This window comes from Acyrthosiphon pisum, chromosome A1 (assembly GCF_005508785.2).
Source record: "Acyrthosiphon pisum isolate AL4f chromosome A1, pea_aphid_22Mar2018_4r6ur, whole genome shotgun sequence".
In the NCBI taxonomy this organism is placed as follows: Eukaryota; Metazoa; Arthropoda; class Insecta; order Hemiptera; family Aphididae; genus Acyrthosiphon; species Acyrthosiphon pisum.
Genome location: NC_042494.1, coordinates 117,199,664 through 117,219,887, shown reverse-complemented (window position 1 = coordinate 117,219,887; position 20,224 = coordinate 117,199,664). Strand labels below are relative to the sequence as shown.

The 20,224-nt window shown below is 31.7% G+C and overlaps 2 protein-coding genes across 24 annotated transcripts in view; both read right to left on the bottom strand.

The window, feature by feature from the left end:
* Positions 1-6,019, bottom strand: part of LOC100573736 (mucin-12) — a 32,809-nt gene extending 26,790 nt beyond the window's left edge. For 21 of the 23 annotated variants that reach the window (XM_029488116.1, XM_029488122.1, XM_029488110.1 and 18 more), the window contains exons 1-5: positions 5,355-6,019; positions 4,797-4,952; positions 3,031-3,339; positions 2,474-2,654; positions 991-1,229 (exon numbers count right to left, since the gene is read on the bottom strand). In XM_029488116.1, coding sequence (XP_029343976.1) covers positions 991-1,229; positions 2,474-2,654; positions 3,031-3,339; positions 4,797-4,952; positions 5,355-5,848 — 1,379 coding nt within the window. In that variant the 5' untranslated portion in view covers positions 5,849-6,019. Of the gene's footprint in view, positions 1-990; positions 1,230-2,473; positions 2,655-3,030; positions 3,340-4,796; positions 4,953-5,354 lie in introns of those variants that run through there. The other 2 variants (XM_029488118.1, XM_029488124.1) reach the window with 2 other exon arrangements.
* A 4,058-nt stretch (positions 6,020-10,077) lies between these two features.
* On the bottom strand, positions 10,078-17,284 carry LOC115033054 (glutamyl aminopeptidase-like). Its single transcript, XM_029488128.1, has 12 exons — positions 16,711-17,284; positions 15,944-16,099; positions 15,019-15,318; positions 14,730-14,910; positions 14,421-14,659; positions 14,153-14,330; positions 13,880-14,069; positions 13,533-13,810; positions 12,113-12,300; positions 11,841-12,011; positions 11,291-11,522; positions 10,078-10,805 (listed from the first exon to the last, which is right to left on the bottom strand). The coding sequence occupies exons 1-12, from the start codon at positions 17,190-17,192 to the stop codon at positions 10,248-10,250; spliced, it is 3,153 nt and encodes a 1,050-aa protein (XP_029343988.1). The 5' UTR covers positions 17,193-17,284; the 3' UTR covers positions 10,078-10,247.
* Positions 17,285-20,224: the final 2,940 nt, after the last annotated feature.

The following is a 20,224-nucleotide window of genomic DNA, read 5'->3' as shown; positions in this document are numbered from 1 at the left end:
TGCGTTTAGGTGATGCCCCGGATTGTTTAGATTCACAAATCATCCCCCTAGATCCAACCAGGGGATGTGCTCAAACGGAGATTGAGAAATTTACGGTGGAAATTTTTGTTTATAAATGGTTGCCATGGGTTTTTTAAAACTATTATATTAATAATTATTATTGGTTGCCGTGAAATCAGTGTATTCATTCAATGCATTTAATTTTTTTGTACGCTGTATTTTAATATTATATTTATCGCAATTACGTAAATATTGAGCATATTATACTCACATAAAAGTTACGTACATAAAATAATGCCACGTCTTCGTGGACGAGGAGGAAATATTGGTTGGCAGACTCGGCATTCACAATTATTCCAGCCGTTTAGGAGGAGTTCAGTGACATACTTCAAGTATGATACTTGGTATAACTTTGATACTTTAGACTTAAATTATAAAGTTACGTACAAACAGCACGGGGTCCGCGAACTACCGCAGGTAGATTGCCTACCTGATGATATACTGCTGTGAAGCAGAATTATTATTCCAGGCAACATAAAAGTTAAGATACATTTTGAATACCATACACCGAATATTAAAAACGAATTGAACAAAGTTTGAGCCATATGGAGTTGGTACATTTAACGGGAAATGAAGTGCACGGGATCAACTAGTATATATATGAATATCATACATTAGTATTATATTATTAATAAAGTCATTCAATGTGTTCCATGCAAAAAACCACACTGACCGAAAAGGCACCATGTTATCATTATCTCGTCGACGTTTGATCAAATATATATATGAATATCATACATTAGTATTATATTATTAATAAAGTCATTCAATGTGTTCCATGCAAAAAACCACACTGACCGAAAAGGCACCTTGTTATCATTATCTCGTCGACGTTTGATCAAAATGGAAAGATTCTTTCAGAGTTTCAGCAAACAAGACAAATATTGTCGTATATTAATAGTAAGTATATAAAAAAACCTGAGGACATACTTGTACAGTTTCAAAAATCGGACCAATGACTGTTCAAATATAGTATCGTTGGTGTAGCACTTTAACATCCGCAAGAACGCCGCTGCCTTGTCTTCAGTCTGGTCGTAAAATATCTTGGTGATTTCGTCTGGAGTTTGCACGGATGCAGTAATCGGACGCCTGGGCGCTTGGTCATACTCCAAAGCCCGCTGGTACCGTTCGACCACGAACATCTGGTTCATCCTCCAATCGGGGTAGACCTAAGTATACCAAAATAATATCTGGATTTGCCGTTATTAATCTCGTAATAATATAAAATTAGTGGGTTTGGGACTTATAGCACTAAAAAACGCTAAAATATGACCCACAAAAATAATTATATAATATACTTAAAGCATAAAATGAAGCGTAAGTTTTTTTGTAAAATACACAAAATAAAATTTCAAATCTGAATTAACTGTAGTTTAAAACGTACATATAATGTAATTTATATTATCTAAAATGTTTCACTACATCCGAAACGGATGTACAATTGCTATAAGTTCCAAACCATGTGGAGATGATGTATAACACTAATTTAATAAAACAAAGTCTACAATATGGCAAGCGTGTGTGGGGGATTTTACTATTTGAACCAGGGCTTCTCAGCCGAATTAACCCGATACCTGATACCGGCAAGTTACCCGAAAAAATTACAATACTTGATACCGTATCAAACCTGATATCAAAATATTGTCAACAACTAAAATTATTCATATAGTTCCGAAAATAAAATTCCAATATCAAAAATATGAACCATGGTTTTTAATGTAAGCTATTTTCTATGTCAAAATATTTTTATTTATTTTTTTTTTTTATTATTTGAAGAAATCTACAATCTATACATGTTCTTAGTATAATAAGTAGGTTTGATATGTGACAAGTAAGAATGATATGAATAGTGAGATTAGGGAAGATACCCAGTGGTAACACCCTATCAAAATATTTTAAGAGGCAATAAAAAATTTAAAAATTGGATTCTTCAATATTATTTTGATTGACGTATGTGCAATATTCTAATATTAATTCAAATAACTTTTAGTAAATATATTTATTAATGAACAATATTATTGTTCAAATCAATATGTAGATATATATGTTTGGTACAACATTTACCAAATAAATATGATAGGATAGAAAATAAATATATTTATAAAATGACTGTAAAAACAGTAAATCTATCACATTGGTAAAACATTTATAATATAAACCCGATACCCAGCTCAACTTGTTGTATCAGTACCGGACATTTTAAGAAGATATTATGATTACTGGTTTTTTATTTTGGCAATAACCGATTTCATTTTGAATTCCTATACGGAAATATCAATTAACGAATTCTTTATTTAAGGTGCAAAGACCTGGTTCAACGAAAGCTAATTATAGTTTAAATGATTGCCGTATTCTCCAGATGTGCTAGATGTATACTCGAGTCAATCGGTCAGCGGCAGCTGTACGCCCGTACCGTGTCTGTGGAAAAGTACTGAAAGTACGCAGCAAACGCGTCGTGCAGCCACAGGTAGTCCCACCAGGAGCACGTGACCAGATTTCCAAACCACTGCCGGGCTATCTCACGCTGAACCATCGATAGCCCAAGTTCCTTGGCTTTGGCACTAGACGTATCGTCCAGTAGCAAATACTTTTCACTGAAACGAAAACGAAATAAGCTCATCGTACTAAGTCTGATGCAGAGAGTAACGGTCGCTTTAATTGTCAGCTAATTGCATATCTATTTAAAATTTGACTTTTCACCAGTGAAGTTTTCATTGTTTATGAAGAAAAGAAACTACGTTAATCGACACAGGAAAGCTATTCCTTGAACGAAAAATAAGTATTTTTAATTACTTGAATATTAATTAATGATTTGAAATTGTCACCGACGTGACAAACGATTGTTATCGATAGACCATACGATTATGTATCACTCGGTGATCATGGATTTTAAAGTTACGTCATTCAAATATTAAGATGGCACAAATTTGTATAGTATTAATATATAATGCAATCGACGAGCAATCTTACCGATACGTGTTCAGTCCCCAGTTGCCCATGGCGTCAGACTTGAAATCCGGCACGGCGAATAAGTCAAGTTTGGGTAGCTCATACGGCATTTCCGTGAAGCTCTCCATGGCCGCCAGCAGCTTTGGTGCTTCCCAGGAGACGTATTTCACCTGGTCTAAGCGGTCAACGTCTGTGAACACGTATATGGGGCTATTACCTGCAATACTTCCGGTCGTCGTCGAGTCGAATCCGCTGATGACGAACGCGACCATATGCGTGGAGATCGGCGGAGTCTCGACGAAAATGTCGCGTATCTCTTGCACGGATGAACTGAAATCATTTTTCATGCACACGTAAACAGCTTTGTTCACGTAATATAATAATTATTAAATCTGGGCTTTGCACCTGATTTATTTATTCGGGTTTGGAGTGCTGGGTGTACTCGGATCCGAGTCGGATGCCAAACACCGTAATAATAAATTTAAACAAACATAATAATATGGTAATTCAGTAATTTGGGTTAATACAGGTTTTCGAGAAAAACTTTATTTGAAATTACGGATTTTATAATCCTAGGGGTGACGATATATTGACTTAAGTTTGCGATTGTGCTTTGCTCATTCCAACGTCCAATCATCGGTACCACGGTAGACAATAGAAATATGCTTGACAATACGAAACGCACAATGGCGCTTGTCATTGTATTAATGTTATAATTTGTATATTGTTATAATGTATTCATAATAAAATAAAACAGTTTTTAATAGCCAGTTATGCATATTAGTTGCATCTCAAAGATATACATTCAGATAAGTGATGAATGACAACCACGAATTGATACCTTTATAAGTTATAATAATCAATAAACATAAATATTGGTGGTAACTATCGATTATTTCACTATCATTTTTGCTCCACCTGCAAATGGACATCGTATTCATTATATTTATTTTAATTTGACCGTAAATAGACAACTGCGGTAACTGTATGTCTGTGTGTATATATATATATATTTCACGTGGAACCCTTAGCAACCAATTCAATATTATTATTGTAAATTGAATAAATTACAATTTATAATTAATAATTATAGTTGAATTAAATAACCTTTTTTAGTTTTTTTAAAACTAATTTTAGCTCTTATTTTATAATTATTTAATTTATTTTTGCTGAGATTTGGGTTTTATTTACCTATTAGTATTTTTAATCTACTTTTTTACGGTTAGATGTTCAATATTACTACTGGCATCTCGTATTGTCTCTATTATAGTATATTATAATATTTTATAATATAAGAAGTAATATATTTTTTCTCACGCCTCCGATTCAGCATTGCTGATTCACCAAACAATAACATAGAACAGAACGAAGGAACCCACCCCTACTAGCTAGTATTTGATATAATATTAAACTATACGTAACATAATATACATTTATATACGTTCATGAATATTGATCTGATTTGGACATTAACTTTTCTGACCACTGCGTAGCGAGATTTCCAATTTTCCGTGAAAAACATTTACGTCTGGTGGACAAAAAAAGGTCGATTTTGCAATGTGCAGGCGTGACGAAAAATAATATTTTACATCTGACGCGATTAGCATAACCGTCACCACACATTAAATCTTCAAATTCAATAAACTGGCGTATTGTTGCTAAAATATACTGTTGGGACTCAATTGATTCGCGGTTGACTGATCAACGGATTTTGGGATGCAATACGTTTAGCAAACAAACCATTCAATCACAATTTATAATTGTTGCAAAAAGTGTATTATACTCACTCGTAATAACTCGTATAAATCGGCATGTTGGACCGTGAAGGTTTGTTTTTTGGCCTATCCAACGTTATGTTGAAGGGCGTTTTGTGCGCCGGTTCGTCGTAACACGGAAATATACTCCTGGCCCCAGTTGGTAAGAAATACGTCAAAAGTAACCATCTACGAACAAAATAAGTTTTTGAAAACAAAACGATTATAACATGTAGGCACGTAAACAATGAGGTTGTTCGTCGCAACGTGACAAGCGATACGCTAATATTATAATATACAGAGTGAACTCGGTCTAACTTCCGGCTTTGGTTGAGCCCAGGAAAACCGATTGGAACTGCCATATAAAATTATCGTTGTGTAAAATACTAGGTACTTGGTAGATATTATAATACACCTACCTACCTATTTAAAATTTTATAATAAGCCCCTGCTCAAAATAATATAACAAATGAGCCTGCAAACCTAGTACCTATATATAGCAGTCATATTTTTAGTACGACTTAGTCTATATAATACGCGCCTATATCAGTCTTAAGGTAATGATTATTATATCATTCAATAAACACTTACTCTTTATGATTGTCTTTATTGTATGTACTTTTGTAAAGTCCTTCCATATTGTTTGTATCGATTTTCACGTGATATTCGATGTTTACCACGTATTGAATTCCAACCTTTAATCGAGATTTCAACATAATGTTGCATTGTTCATTTTGATCATCGCAACGGACTTTCCATACGTCAACGTCGTTTTCTTTTATTTTGTCATGCACATATACCACGTAAATCAGAATATCTTTGCAGTTAAACGTTATCGTCGAAGTTTCGGATTTTACGTCGATCACAATTTCTACCTCCCCGTTGAAGTCAATGGCGTCCGTATAGTAATTGTAGTCCGGCATGATTTTCAAATCGTACGAGTCCGGGATCGTATCACCTGGCAGTCGGTAAACGTCCATTTTGTTTGGACCGTTGGCTCCCACGAACGAGCGTCCATCGGAACTGAAAACGCTCGCAAACAGAACTACAAAACACAACGATACCACTAAGGGTTTTGATAACATTGCGTTATTGACTCATAATATACTATGTCCTGAAAATATTCTGACCAACTTTGGGACTCGCGCAGAGAAATAAAACAGAGTTAATCTTAAATCCTTGAAATGGAGTGTCGTAAAATCACGTTAAATCGTAGTTAATTATAATATTAATAACTGCGATGAAAAAACATTCAGCGACTCAAGTAACCCGTATATTTATATATTTTGCCGAGTACTTATCTATTGATCCACTCCAAGATTATATAAGTGTGTGTTTCATTGAACAAGGTTCCTGAAAATATTGTATTTTTGAATTTGCATCAATGCTATTGGTGGCCGTCGCATGATTTACGCTCAGCGGATAGGTATGCAGTTCTGTCAGAAGATCACTTGAGTTGCATGAGACATTAAACAAAGCTTATGCAACACTCTGAGTGTAGTTAATGGATTGTATGTGAAACGCTATTGGGTGTATATAATAATACGTCCAGACATTATAGTCGATGGTAAACAGTATAGGTAAATATAATATTATGCACAATAGCGAGGTGGTATTTTTATCGAAATCAGTCGTAACGATAATAAAATGGGTGCGTGAATATTTTGATACGTTATATGAACGCAAAACAGACAATCAAACAAAATTCTAAGTGAGGAGGTCGTACAAAACTGCGATCCAAAATAATTGTATTACGTTTTAAAGTTTCAGTCATCATCTCTAAATCACATCGAATTGAATAATTGTTCAAGTGACATAAACATGTTGGTATTCAAAAGAGGTGGATAAATAGTTAAGAGCAGGTAGGTAATAAATAATGTTACAACAACTACTACTGATGTTGTGCGTAGTCGCGTTCATTGCATTAATGAGAATTAATAAAAAGATGTTCAGGCGCCACCGGGTTTTCGTTGTAAAGCCTATAGATATTTATATTGATTTAAATTTTATTTTGTCATTCACTTGATATAAAGTACACAAGTAGGTACGTGTTTTACTTTCTAACTAATATAATACTATAAATAAACAATAATACATATAATAATAATTATGTCTATCAATTAAAATTATAATATTGTTCACTATCTGTACAAATTACAATACCTAATAAGTAATACCATTGTCATTTGAATCCAATGAAAATTAATTTTTGCGTTGGTGTATTATTTTTCATTCACCATACGTGTTACTTGTTGGAGCTTATATCTTAGAGTGATGCCCATATAACTGTAATAATATTAAACTCGATAACTTGGCGAAAATACACAAGACACCCTGTATATTATAATATTATTTTCGTTGTTCTCGTAGAGTTCGGAATACGTAATTAATGATTCAGAAATTTGCAGAGAAACAATCAATTTTCAATTATTTTAAACAGGATATAAGCTCTACACCACAATTAATAGAAGTTACTATCTCACTCTCTCTCTCTCTCTCTCTCTCTCTCTCTCTCTCTCTCCCACTCTCTTTCTCTCTATTTATCTATCTTTCTGACCGAAAGCAATATCTCATAAAACACATTGAGCGTTAGTGAATTGTATAGATACCTTAACCTAAAAACTTTAACAAAATTCAATAGTTGGAATCAAAATCAATCAGAATAGGATATAGGAATTATAATATAGTTAATTTTACATATTGCACACAGTCGTGTTTTAGTTGTTTAATTGTGTATTGAAACACTATAACAGATAATAACTCATTCTTAAGCAAACACGTTGAAGAGAACCAATTATTAAAAACGACAGATAACTTTATCTTTTTATAAAAATAATGGTAATAATATCAAATCAATTAACTGCTGTATAATATTAGAGTTAAATATATTACCTAGTATGTGTATTAATACTATTATCAGACCATAGAGACCGCTCAGTTCTCGAATTCAGCGATTGTTAGATTTTTTGTGCTGTACGATCGATTGTGGGACACAAATAAATATATTATAATATTTAAGTGGGATACTGTAAATTAGTAATTTATACTAATTATTACTAATACTATTAATCGTACTATACTGTCAAAACTTTAAAACCCAAAGAATAATATTAAAGAAAAAAAACTAATACAATAGTGTTTTTTCTTACGTACTCGAATTTGAGGATACCCATTAAATTGTTCACGTTCCTAATTTAGATGTGTTCCTTAGAAGTAGATATAGAACTGACATAATTTTCTGAATAATATTTTATAATTTATGCCTGTAATAATGATTTGCAAATCACATACAATACTAGAAGTGCTATACGATAACCTGACCTTATACACCGTGTAAGTGCATATAATATTTTACGTTTTATACACAGTTTTAAATTCCAATTACAGTGGAAGAATTATTAGATTTTAAACGGTGTTTAATTATACTATGGTACTCAGTCTGCCGAACAAAAACTTGATTAATTTCATCTTTTTCTTCGATAACCGTAAAAATGGTAGATACTTAGTAAAATATAAGTACTGTATTAGTGGTAAATACCTGTAAATATAAATTATTACATTTCTATTAAAATTCTATTGTTTTGAATCTTATTTTAATTTTTAAAACAAGCTTCGTTAAGTTTTTATTTTTTTTTGACTTTTGCGTAGAATAATACTTTATAGTTTGTGTTTACCTCATAATATTTAGGATTTCTAATAAAAAGTGTATTTTAATTTTCAACTTTAGTACTTATTGCAACAGTATAACACATTTTTACGAGTAAGTAACAACTCAATTATTTTAATGTTTTTCGTATAGGTATACGTATTGCAGTATGCTAGTGTTTTAATAATAATGTACTAATGCGACAACTGACAACACTACAACAGATAGTTTTATATTAAACAATATTGTAATCTATTAAAGTATCCCAGCCACATTTCTATTATAGGTGAGGTTTATTTAAAATAATTTTGTTATCGTATTTTTTGAATAAGCAACTGATATTTCAATATTTGTGTCTTCATTATTTTTAATTAGTATTTATTATATTTCAACATACCTAGGTACCTATTTTACGTTACATTTTGTATACTTATTTATATTATAAAATCAGATATTATTATATTTTTAATTTAGCCTTACATACTTTTAATTAATACAATAATCAAATAATATTGTGCATGGTTATCGAAAAATAAAACCATATCTAGAATTATCTAAGTATACAAAAGTGAAATAATAAGCGAATCTGTGGCTACTTAATAAAATATTTTGACGAAATTGCTCATTATTTTTTTAGCGTATGCATTTTGTTTATCAGTAAGCATTTGATTATAATAATTGTTTTTTCTTAATGAAAACCAATTTACGAACTTTTAATATTCTAATGAATATATTAATTTAATTTTTTTTTTTATCTAATCTAATGTTTATTTTGTATGTGTGTTTAAAACCCGTATAAATAAATATTAATAGGTACCTATGGCCTAAACCTATAATTTTGCTTCTTTGTAGAAGCTATACACAGTGTTCCTACACTATTTTTTCGTATGTCGGAAGGTATTACGATGATTGAAAACTCGTTTGAATACAATCAATTGAATTTCATATTGTCATTGCAAAAACCCATGATAAAAAAATCACTCTTTTCAATAAATACAAATTGGGAATTATTGTAGTACTCATTAAAGGAACCTTAAATGAATAATTTATGAAATATACTGTCATTTTTAACATATTCTAAAGTTCTATACAATAATAACACTATTCTTGATCTTCTCATACACCTAAGTGATTAGTTATTATTAATTACAACTAACATTTTATATATTCTAAAGTTCTAAGTAATAATAACTACTGCCATTGTTAATATATTTAAGTTCTATACAATAACCACAGTACTAGATTTGCTCATAATAGTGAATAGTTGTTATTATTAACAATAAATTACCTACTTAACCAAATCAGGCAATGTTGAAAGTATTTATGGGATTGTGAAGTTTGATTACTGACTAGGAAATTATCAAGATTAACTACTATGCACAATGATTATTAGACAATGTTGAAATTAAAATAATTATAATTAATTAAAGAAGATTAAAACTGTGTAAATTATAATTTAAATAACAAACATTTAAATCAACTTAGATAATTTATAAGTAGAATTAAAGTACAGCATTTTTATTTAGGTGTAACTGGTTTCAGTATTTAATATTTATAAGTTAACCTAACAGTTTTTCACAATACATAGGTATAGGTATAATAAAGTAATATTTTTGGAACAATCGAATATAGGATGTAGGTACAATATTTTTATTATAACACATTTGAAACAAAAACATAGTCTTTTAATAACAACACATATTATTTAATTATAATTTAATGACAGCTTATTACGTACCATGCTTGTAAGTAGTACAAATTAATATATTTAAATTTATTATCCAAGTATAAATAAAAAAATCCAAGAATATTAGTGGATGCCTATTTTTTTACAATATCTATAAAACGACCATAGTTATTGCCGTGGTGACAACGATAATGACGAAAAACAAACTACTCTGACACGACAATTGACCAGATCTATCGGGACACTTGGAAATTATGCTTGGACCTAGTGTTGGGTCATCGAAATCAAATGTTGGATACGCCGGCTGTGGTGTCATCGTTTGAGTCACCCCCGGCACAGTTGACGATGTGATTGTATCATTTGATGACACGGTTGTATTCGATGATGGCACGGTTGTATCCGATGATGACACGGTTGTATTCGATGATGACACGGTTGTATCCGATGATGACACGGTTGTATTCGATGATGACACGGTTGTATCCGATGATGACACGGTTGTATTCGATGATGACACGGTTGTATCCGATGATGACACGGTCGTATCCGGTTTAGTCGTTGTAGGGTCCAACGGTGCTCCTGTCCATTGGTTAATTGTGGTGTGGTAACCTTTATACCACAGGAGATTTTGTTCTACTTGCAAGTACGATTCGTCGAACGAAGCTTTAATTTTCGGTGGCAATCCAGCTGCATTCTTCAAATTTGTCAACTGAAAAATACATTTATTAAAAATGTATAATATAATTAATTATCATATTATTTTTATTTTTGTAAATTTTCTACTAACAGTCTTATTAAAAATTTGTTTTGTGTTTCCTAAGATTTTCATCTGACAAAGGAGTACCCATCAAAAATGCAAAAAGTTGATAAAAGAATAATAAAAGTATCATAAGCATGACTGTCTAAGATCTTATTATTTATTATTATGACATTTTCCATTGTAAAAATAAATTTCAACTTGCACTTTATGTATGCTGGTATAACAATAATACATATTTCATTTAAATAGTATTTGAAATTATATGAAAAAGAATATTATCTACCATAAATTGTTTATGTTAAATGTTGTGCTCAAAAATAAACAGGTATCAAGAAACTTCGTGGATCATATTATATTCAAAATAAATATGTTTCTAATATTCAATGTAAACAATTATTGAGTAATGAGTATTGACTATTTATTTTGGACCTCACCTTAGCTATTTCAATGTCAAGAGCTACTTTTGAAGCTAAAATCCTATACATGTACGTAACAATACTCTCTCCGGTAGGTATTTGCCTTAATATTTGTTCTATGTTGTTCATTAAAAAGTTTGTTAACGCTTCGATCCCTTGGGGTGTCAAAGACATCGCATCACATATGTCCTTGAAATCTTGTAAACGTACTGGTCCACCAGTATTGCTATCAAATAAAAATTCCAAGTATCTAAAATAAAATAAATAAGAAATTCAATTATTGCTTTCATTTGGAGTAAACGAGGTAAGTACACAACGCAGGTAATAAAAATAACCAAAAAAATATTATTATAAAACGAGTTTTTTTAAAAACATATTTCAAACAGACGCCCCTATTCTTATTATTTCTTGGAAGTATTTTCTGATCAATAATATAATATTTTCGAAGTATATTAAAAATACCGTTTTCAAATATTTTGTTGAAATCATATTTACATATGAAATACGAGCAAATAGTATATTTTCTTTGGCATTGTCAAATAAAAATTTGGTTCGCATAATCACATACTTATATAATATCAATGTGTCTTGTGAACAAGCCAATGCAGCCTGGGCTGAGTTTTTCTCCGAAGCTGATTTAGTGGTCATGTACACATTGAGCACACCTTTCCACGTATCCGCATTGTTACTGACTTTAATTCCTGTACACAAGGCAGCGTCTTTAATGTCGGGCGATATTCTAATTAACAAAAATAAGAAACAATTTAAAATTAAAAGTTAAAACCAATAACTAGAAAACATGATATTTTCATATCTTATTGGCCATGCATTGAACGTTACCTTTCTCTATTTGTCCATTTTTTGAAATTTAACATTGCGTTATTCGTGCAATATTCGCCGTCCAAGTAGCAAGCCCATACAGAAAATTTATTCCAGCTCGTTAGGGTCGAGTGGTCGTCGTTGTAATGTTGTACAACTAAAGTTTCAGTTTTTCTGTAAACATAATCGGCTAATTTCCGAACGTAAGACTGTAAATTAAAAACATACGTTAACATAATAGGTACTGCACTGACTACAATATTGGTAATTACTTAATAATATAATATTTTAACACCGGTGTGAATTAACTACTTTGTTACTGTGGAATAATGAATCCTCGTGGTTTCTCATTTCTTCGTTATTGATTTTATTGATTATAACTAGAGTTGGAATTATACAGCTCTAGAAACACTTAAAACTAAACGAAAAAGCACTAAACTTCTATATATATTTTTAAAACAAAGTCGGTTTAGTTACACCATTTATAACTCAAGAACGGCTAGACAAATTATAATAAACTCCTATTTGTTTGATTTGTCTCCGCCCAGAATGGCAGAATAACTATTAAAATATCGGAAAAATCCACCGGAAACGTAAGAAATATGGATTGAAAAATACAACAGTGGCACTATCTGTCCAGTAAAAAAATAAACTAAATAATAATTTATTTTTGTTTATTGTAATATTGCGATGTAAGGGTATGATTAAATATAATTTTACACCTGTATAGTATTTTTGGTCAAAACCATATATCTTAGTAAAGATGTTATTCCTGACGTTGATTATTCGACCGTTGTCCCGGGACCCTACACAAGCACATTCTAAACAAAGTGTTAATACAACATTTGTTATTACGTATACACAACTCAAGGGGTAGGTAATCCACCGCAAGTCTACCTGAAAATAGACTGTTCACATAATCTCAAGAGTGTCTCACGGACAACGCCCGTCGGAATGGCTATATATAATATAACCAAACGTGTCCTTACTGACTCATTTACTGATTAACGTAGAGCTTAAATAATGATAGCCTGAGGCTGCAATATTACGAAAGGTACCACGTAAGCGTGCACTAAGAAAGCATCTTCCGAAATTCGCATTTTAAAGTGGTGCTTGCACAAGTATTTTGAGATTCAATATGATCGATAAAAATGTTTAAGATTTGAATACCGGCCCATACACCGAATATTAAATAACGAATTGAGCTAAGTTTGAATCATAAAGATTTGGCACTTTTAATGAGCAACGCAGTGCACGGGATAAGCTATTTTTTTTTTTTTTTTATTAAAAAAAAATTATCATATCATGCCTGTTTATGGTGAGTATTACAAGGATTTAGTAATACATTAGAAGTAGAGTAACATTACTCTACCCCCACCATTTCAAGGTCACATTACGTTATGTTGTATAGGATAGATACTAAATAAAATTGGTTACATACTTTTATGTAATCGTAGCCCTCGGCACTTCGACGCATTCGTTCGACCACGTAAGACAAACATTCGATGGCTGTGTACCACGGTATTTCGTCGTCTTCCTTCATGAGGTAGGTTGACAGATTCAGAGCTACCGAATAATGCAACATTCCTGCTCTAGCAAGATTGAACGAGTCGTCGATCAGCTGTGCTCGATTCAGAACATGTATATTGGTATTTGATTCGTTCAACTGTTTTATAAGTTGCTGCCAATTATTGAGATCATAGTTCACCCTATAGAATCCTGCCAATAATGAAAAATAAATTCCATAAAGGTATACCTACTAACATCAACATTTGCAGGGAACAATACCAGTGCTTTGCAAATTGAAAATCACCCAAGTACAAAGGCTTGAATCACGCAAGTACATTACTGACGTGTAAGGTTTTAGCCATCTAACTGGTCTTAGGTCATTAAAATTTCTCGCCAAATTATTAGTGTATGTAAGACCAATATACCAGCTGGTAGTATCGTTGTTGAATGGCCAAACCGAAAATTTTCTCTAACAAAAATTCAAATCATTGATAAATTTATTTTTATATTCAATAAAAATATTAGGTATACTTGATTGAGTTTAATATTTACCTGAGTAATTATATACGTGTTTTGGTTTCTAGTGACGTTTACCACTGGATAACCTGACTGATCTGTCCAAGATTGTATAAAATTGGTGAATTGCACATTTTCTGACAACGTATATTCAATTTCAAAGTAATAGTTTTCATAAACTGCCCACAAATTACTTGGAGTTACTGCACCGTTTCTAAACAGAACAATTTGAGGAATCATAAAGAAAAATAATATGTTACCTCGCTTAACCACTGAAAATAAAATATAAATATGACGTACTTACTTAAAGTTTTTCAAATACAACTTTAAGGGTTCTTGAAAATTGTATTCAGTAACTATGCATTTTAACATTCTTAAAACAGCCGCAGCTTTATTGCAAATCACTCCTTTAAATATATTTTGGATGTCATCAGAAGTTTTTATGGACGCGGTTATCGGATGCCTTGGAGTCTGGTCGAACTCCATGGCAGTCTGATGCTGCTCTACGACAAATAGTTCTTCTAACCGCCAGTCCTGATTCATCTGGAATACGATCCAACAAATACAGACCACACATGCACATAGTTCCGAAAATCATTACGGCTGAACTCACCATTTCCATCGCAAAATACTGGAAATACCGGGCAAACCCATCGTTTAACCATAGGTAATCCCACCACGCACAAGTCACCATATTTCCAAACCACTGGTGGCTGTTAAGGTTTTGGATTATCATTTGAGACTGCTCTTTGAATTTCATTTTTGCATCGTCATCGAACAACATGTACTTTTCCCTGTGTGGCCAATGATGAAAATATACATACACAAACACACACACGCACACAAATCAAAAACAAATGACGTTATAACATAAAACCGAACTTGATAACTGGTTTACATACCGGTAAGTGTTTATTCCCCAGTTTTCCATTCCATCACCGTCAAAGTCTGGTATCGATATGAAGTCCATTTTTTTCAATTCGTTTGAACTATCTGTGTAATTTTGCATGGTTTCGAACAACGTCGGCGTTTCTTCCGTAACGTACAACACTTGATCCAAGTAATCATTGTATGTGTAAACATTGACATCGCTTCCTTCTATCGCATTTGATTTTTTCAAGTGTCCGACAAGTGCTCCTACTAAATACGTTGGAATTGGTGGTGTCGTTTCATAATGATCCACATACCAGCCATAATATCCGCTATGAGAATCAAAATATGGCATCCAGTAAACGCATTTCCATGCATTACAAATATATTTTTCAACAGAAATTTTTCTATTCGATGCAATATAAATTTAAAATTTGTTTGATTTATATTAAAAGAAAACCTCTGGGTATTATTTAAATATATATCGGTTGAATAAACTTATACTATGATAATTTGATACTTTTTTTATCTCGACGATTATTGTTATATAATTTTTAATGCTCGACATATAACCTGACTCATACTGGGTACATTATGGTAACCAATAACATACAACAAAAATTAAAATATTTACAGTCACATAATAATTATATGTACTATATATTATATTAAGGGGATAAAAATGGGGTAGGTATTGAAATATATGCTGTGCATCAAGGTTTATAAATGCTCACCACGCCATTGATAGAGAGTAATAATGTTAAGTAGTGGACTATAATTAGTATAATTATATATGATCGTATACGTGCAATCATATCGAATCAAAGTATATTACTTCACGAGCACGTATGTAGAGGATAATATTATGGTGAAAACGTATGAAACCAAATTTCTTCGAATCATTGCGTTAAGTGGACGAAAGTTATAGTATATTTCTGAGCAAACTTGATGACTCACAGATTCTGTGTTAAGTATAGAGGCATGTTGGATAACGTCATCTGATTCTCTTGTTTACCCAGTGATATATTGAACGGAGTTTTATACTCAGGTTCATCGTAACAAGGGAACGCTCTTCTCGCGTACGTGGGCTTGAATTGTGTCACAGCCATCCATCTGCGAACGCAACATTGAAATAATATTACATAAAAGAATTATTATTAAACATATAGAAAGTCAGGGAGTCATTTTAACTGTATTTTACGGGATAGGTAGCAAAAAACTTAATTTAATCATTGAATTCACAGAAATCGTACTACATTGGTGATGAAGTATAGTAATTGTAAACCGGAACAGTTGTGAAACATATTCATGTAAAATATATTAATCATATTTTTATACCCCCATAAAATAAAAGTATAAAAGCATTTCGTGAACTGCGACTGTGACTCATATAAATGAAACATATCGGGCATTGTATTGTACACTTTGTTTTAAATCAAATAGTAAATATTATTCTTTTGAATTTATCATTGAACATCTTTACTTAATGGAATAATATAATTCCAATTGAGTACACATTAAAAATACACACTTACAATAATATATGATAAGTTTATAATTTCTGAATTGTTGTTTGATGCTCATCCTATCGTTTATATAGAAAAAATTATTTAAGCATTTCATTTTTTAATACTTACAACGACACATTATGCATTCAAACCTATGTTTCCAACAACCCCCCTCCCCAGGAGAAACCCTTAGAATTTCGTATCATCTTGACTTACTTGGTTACATTATTCTCCTTGTAAATGCTTCTGTAGAAACCGGTCATGTCAGTCCTCAGCAGTCCCTGAAAAACAATCTTCACCTGGTACCGTCGGTAGGGCAATAGGTTATTCTGTGCATAAATGTACAGAATTTCGGCGTCGTTGTCTAATTCGTAAGAGTCCACCATCTGGTCCTTTTGGGTTTTCAGCTCAGTGATGGCCACGCTCTGAATCTGCATATCCTTGGCGTTCAACGTCACGTTTGGTGTGATGCAATTTATGTAAATGAGGATCTCCACCTGGCCAGCAAACGTGTATACATCTGAGCCCTTGTCATACTTTGGCGCTAGCCGCAATCCGTACGCTAACGGCTTTGTGTCACGCGGCAACCGATACGATGACGATGGATCCGATTCAGCTTGCGCTCCGCAGGCAATCGGATGGACTGCGACGAGTGTGGCAACGAGTGCGACGATTGTTGTTAACGTTTTAGTGCACATGTTTGTTGTTGACGGCTCTGACGATTCCGTCAAACAGACGACGGTGTATTGCTAAAGTTTTCTGCCGACACTCCAAACCCGATAGCAAATAAGGTCTTATCTACAGTGTTCGCACTCGAACTACGATACCATGTCAATTTATAGTTGACGCCCCCACTCATCTGGAGGGCTTTGCGGAATTGATAGGTTATTTCGTATACGCTGATTATTTCAATCGCATAAGTACACAACAAAAAAAAACACATTCATCCAGTTCACAACGTTAATACTTATTTAATAACAACTTATCTGGTTGTAGTGGTCACAACAACCGATCACTATATAATAGAATAACTTTTCATCTTTTTTCCTATTCCTTATGTAGGTAATACGAAAGCTGAAACTAGAAGTAAATGCTAATTAAGAATTATTCTTAACCAAGCTTTAAATTCTGATATATAATGTTTATAAATTAGAACAGACGCGTTCTTTAATTTAGCCTAAATGCTATTAGTATACTATATATTATGATAATAAAAACTACTATTATGTAATATGCTTACATATTAAAGTACTCCCCATTTGCATACAGTGAGTGACGATTACGAAATACATATTTTCTATGTTTAAAAAAAACAAAAACACTCTTAAGCGCGTCAAGTGGCATTATGTCGAGTGATTATTTTAGAGAAGCAAAAAGTTTTCTCTTCGAGCTTTTCGCATACATGAAAAGTGTTTATTTTGGTTTTTTTGTTGATTTTTCTAAGATCTCACCTCAGTTGTATCCAATCAATGAAAAAAAAAATCATTTATTGTTACAAATCATTGTACCTATCTATTTGACATTCCGAATTATTAATAATTTAGTTATGAACATTTTATATTGAAAATAGGTCGAATGTTTGTATTGAGGTTGTTTTATTATTTCATATAGGTACATTGGAATGAATAAATTAGTCAACAATAGAAGTCTGGTACTCTGTTACTGCAATGGTTTGAATTTTTAAATACATAGATGTTTTCTAAAAGTGTCATGATTTTACGCACTTAGCAGGAGATCAAGGACTGAATGCAGATTCTTTGATAATTAATGTTTGATAAACTAATTATTCTATTCTCAACAAGGTAAATTTAAATTCTAAGCCGAGGTATTTTCATATATTTACTTTTGTTATTAAATGTTGAATTGTTAGATTGATTAAATTATGTCTATAGACTATAATCCATTTTGAATACTACTTAATACTCATTTCAAGTAATTTAATTTCGTACACGATCTTGAGTTTTTAATGTTATTAATATAATTATAATACTTTTTACAATTATTACTATTTATAAAACTATTAAAAATACAATTTAACTAAAATAATATTGCAATTTTTTTTGTAATTTATTATGAAGTATTAACATTACAATCTTATACCAACATACAGAGAATCTTGAGTGAATTACATTATATTTATTTAATTGATCATGGTGATTATATTTTTAATAGAATTGGAATTATTTTATATTTATATTTATAATTATATTTATGGTTTCTGCTCACTCCTATTATATTTTTAGTGAGAATCAAAATGTAGCTAACTTCACATAGCATATTATTTGATGTACATAACATTGTACATTGTACATTTTGGGCAATGGACATATGTGACATATTGAAAATTAGTTGTAAATATTTCCAGAAAACTTCCTCAAATCTCTAAAAATACCACTACTTTTACCAATCACAACTTTTTTTGAGAATATATATTGTTATTTAATATTTTATTGATATTAGTTTCTGTTCAAAAAATATGTTAGTATTAATTCTTTCATAGATGCAATATTACTTTAGTACGTTGAACAATCATATGGAACATAACCCATGTGGAAAATGCGTTACTTTTTTAACATATAATAACCACGCCAGGTTATCATTGACCTTTTTTCTCAAATGACCATCTCACAGAAATAGGAACCCTAGAATTGTTTTTTAAATTTCTTAGCTTAAGGGGACTGCAGCAGGTTTTGTCAAAAATCAAAACTAATGTAGATTTAACCAATCTAAACATTAATTTTGTTTGTTATAATGTTTTTTAATATATTTAAATTTCATATCCTAAAATAAACCTTAAAGGGGCTGGAGCGGGCTCTAGTCAATGAAAAAAAAGTGACTATTAGACCAATAAGCTAGACAAAACTGGAAGAATTTGGTTTGACAGATTTTAATTTTGAAAACGGATTATGATTGATCAACAAGTTTACTAGGGAATGGTCGAGGCGATTTTGTATATTCCAATTATTGTTAGTGTCATAATGAATAATACAGGGTGATTGATTAAGCGTAAAACACTCATTATCTCAAAAAGTATTTACATTTTTCAAATTTTTTTTTTTTTCAAAATTGTAGATCTACGCTGTTCTAGTATTATATAATTTCTTTATATTTTTCACCCTTATATTTATTAGGTAAACCACCATCAACTTTTGAATTTCAAATGGCAACCCATACTAAAAATTTCATAATTTAGTAAGGCTTTTTTTCTCATGAATTATCATGTTTAAATTTTCATTTTTCGTTTATCCGTTGACGAGATACAACTCCTCAAAGTTGGGGTGTTTTGAGAGGTGTTTGTGTGTAAATGCGTAATACCTAGTCAGTACTGCAGACCGCAGTAATTGGGATTCTTGTGCTCCAGCGTAGAAAATAATAAACTATTCAAATCAATTCAGTAAGTACGATAGTTAAGCCTAAGTTGTGCCCCAAAATACCCCATTATGTTGCACAGTTCTCCCCCACGCTAATAGTGCCACTGGTCATGATATTATTGATATACTTATCGCTTATAAAGACCAGAAGTTACAAGTAATAAACTTGATACCGAAGATATGGTGATTAATGATTATCAGTGTACCTACCTACTTCCGACAATAACTTTTATTGTTATACATACATATTATAAGTAATTGGATTATTGGACCATCACGTCTTGTCGCTAATCATATCAGCTGTTATTTGTATTGTTAATTTTGTTCTGTGCACGATTACCACGATTATCTATAATATT

Excerpts from the sequence above, each read along its gene's own strand:
- LOC115033054 (XM_029488128.1), bottom strand. The coding sequence starts at position 17,192 with ATGTGCACTAAAACGTTAACAACAATCGTCGCACTCGTTGCCACACTC. Across the intron at positions 15,319-15,943 it reads CTATACTTAACACAGAATCT|CGGATATTATGGCTGGTATG; the intron begins GTGAGTCATCAA and ends TGATTCTCATAG. Across the intron at positions 13,811-13,879 it reads TTTCAATTTGCAAAGCACTG|GATTCTATAGGGTGAACTAT; the intron begins GTATTGTTCCCT and ends CATTATTGGCAG.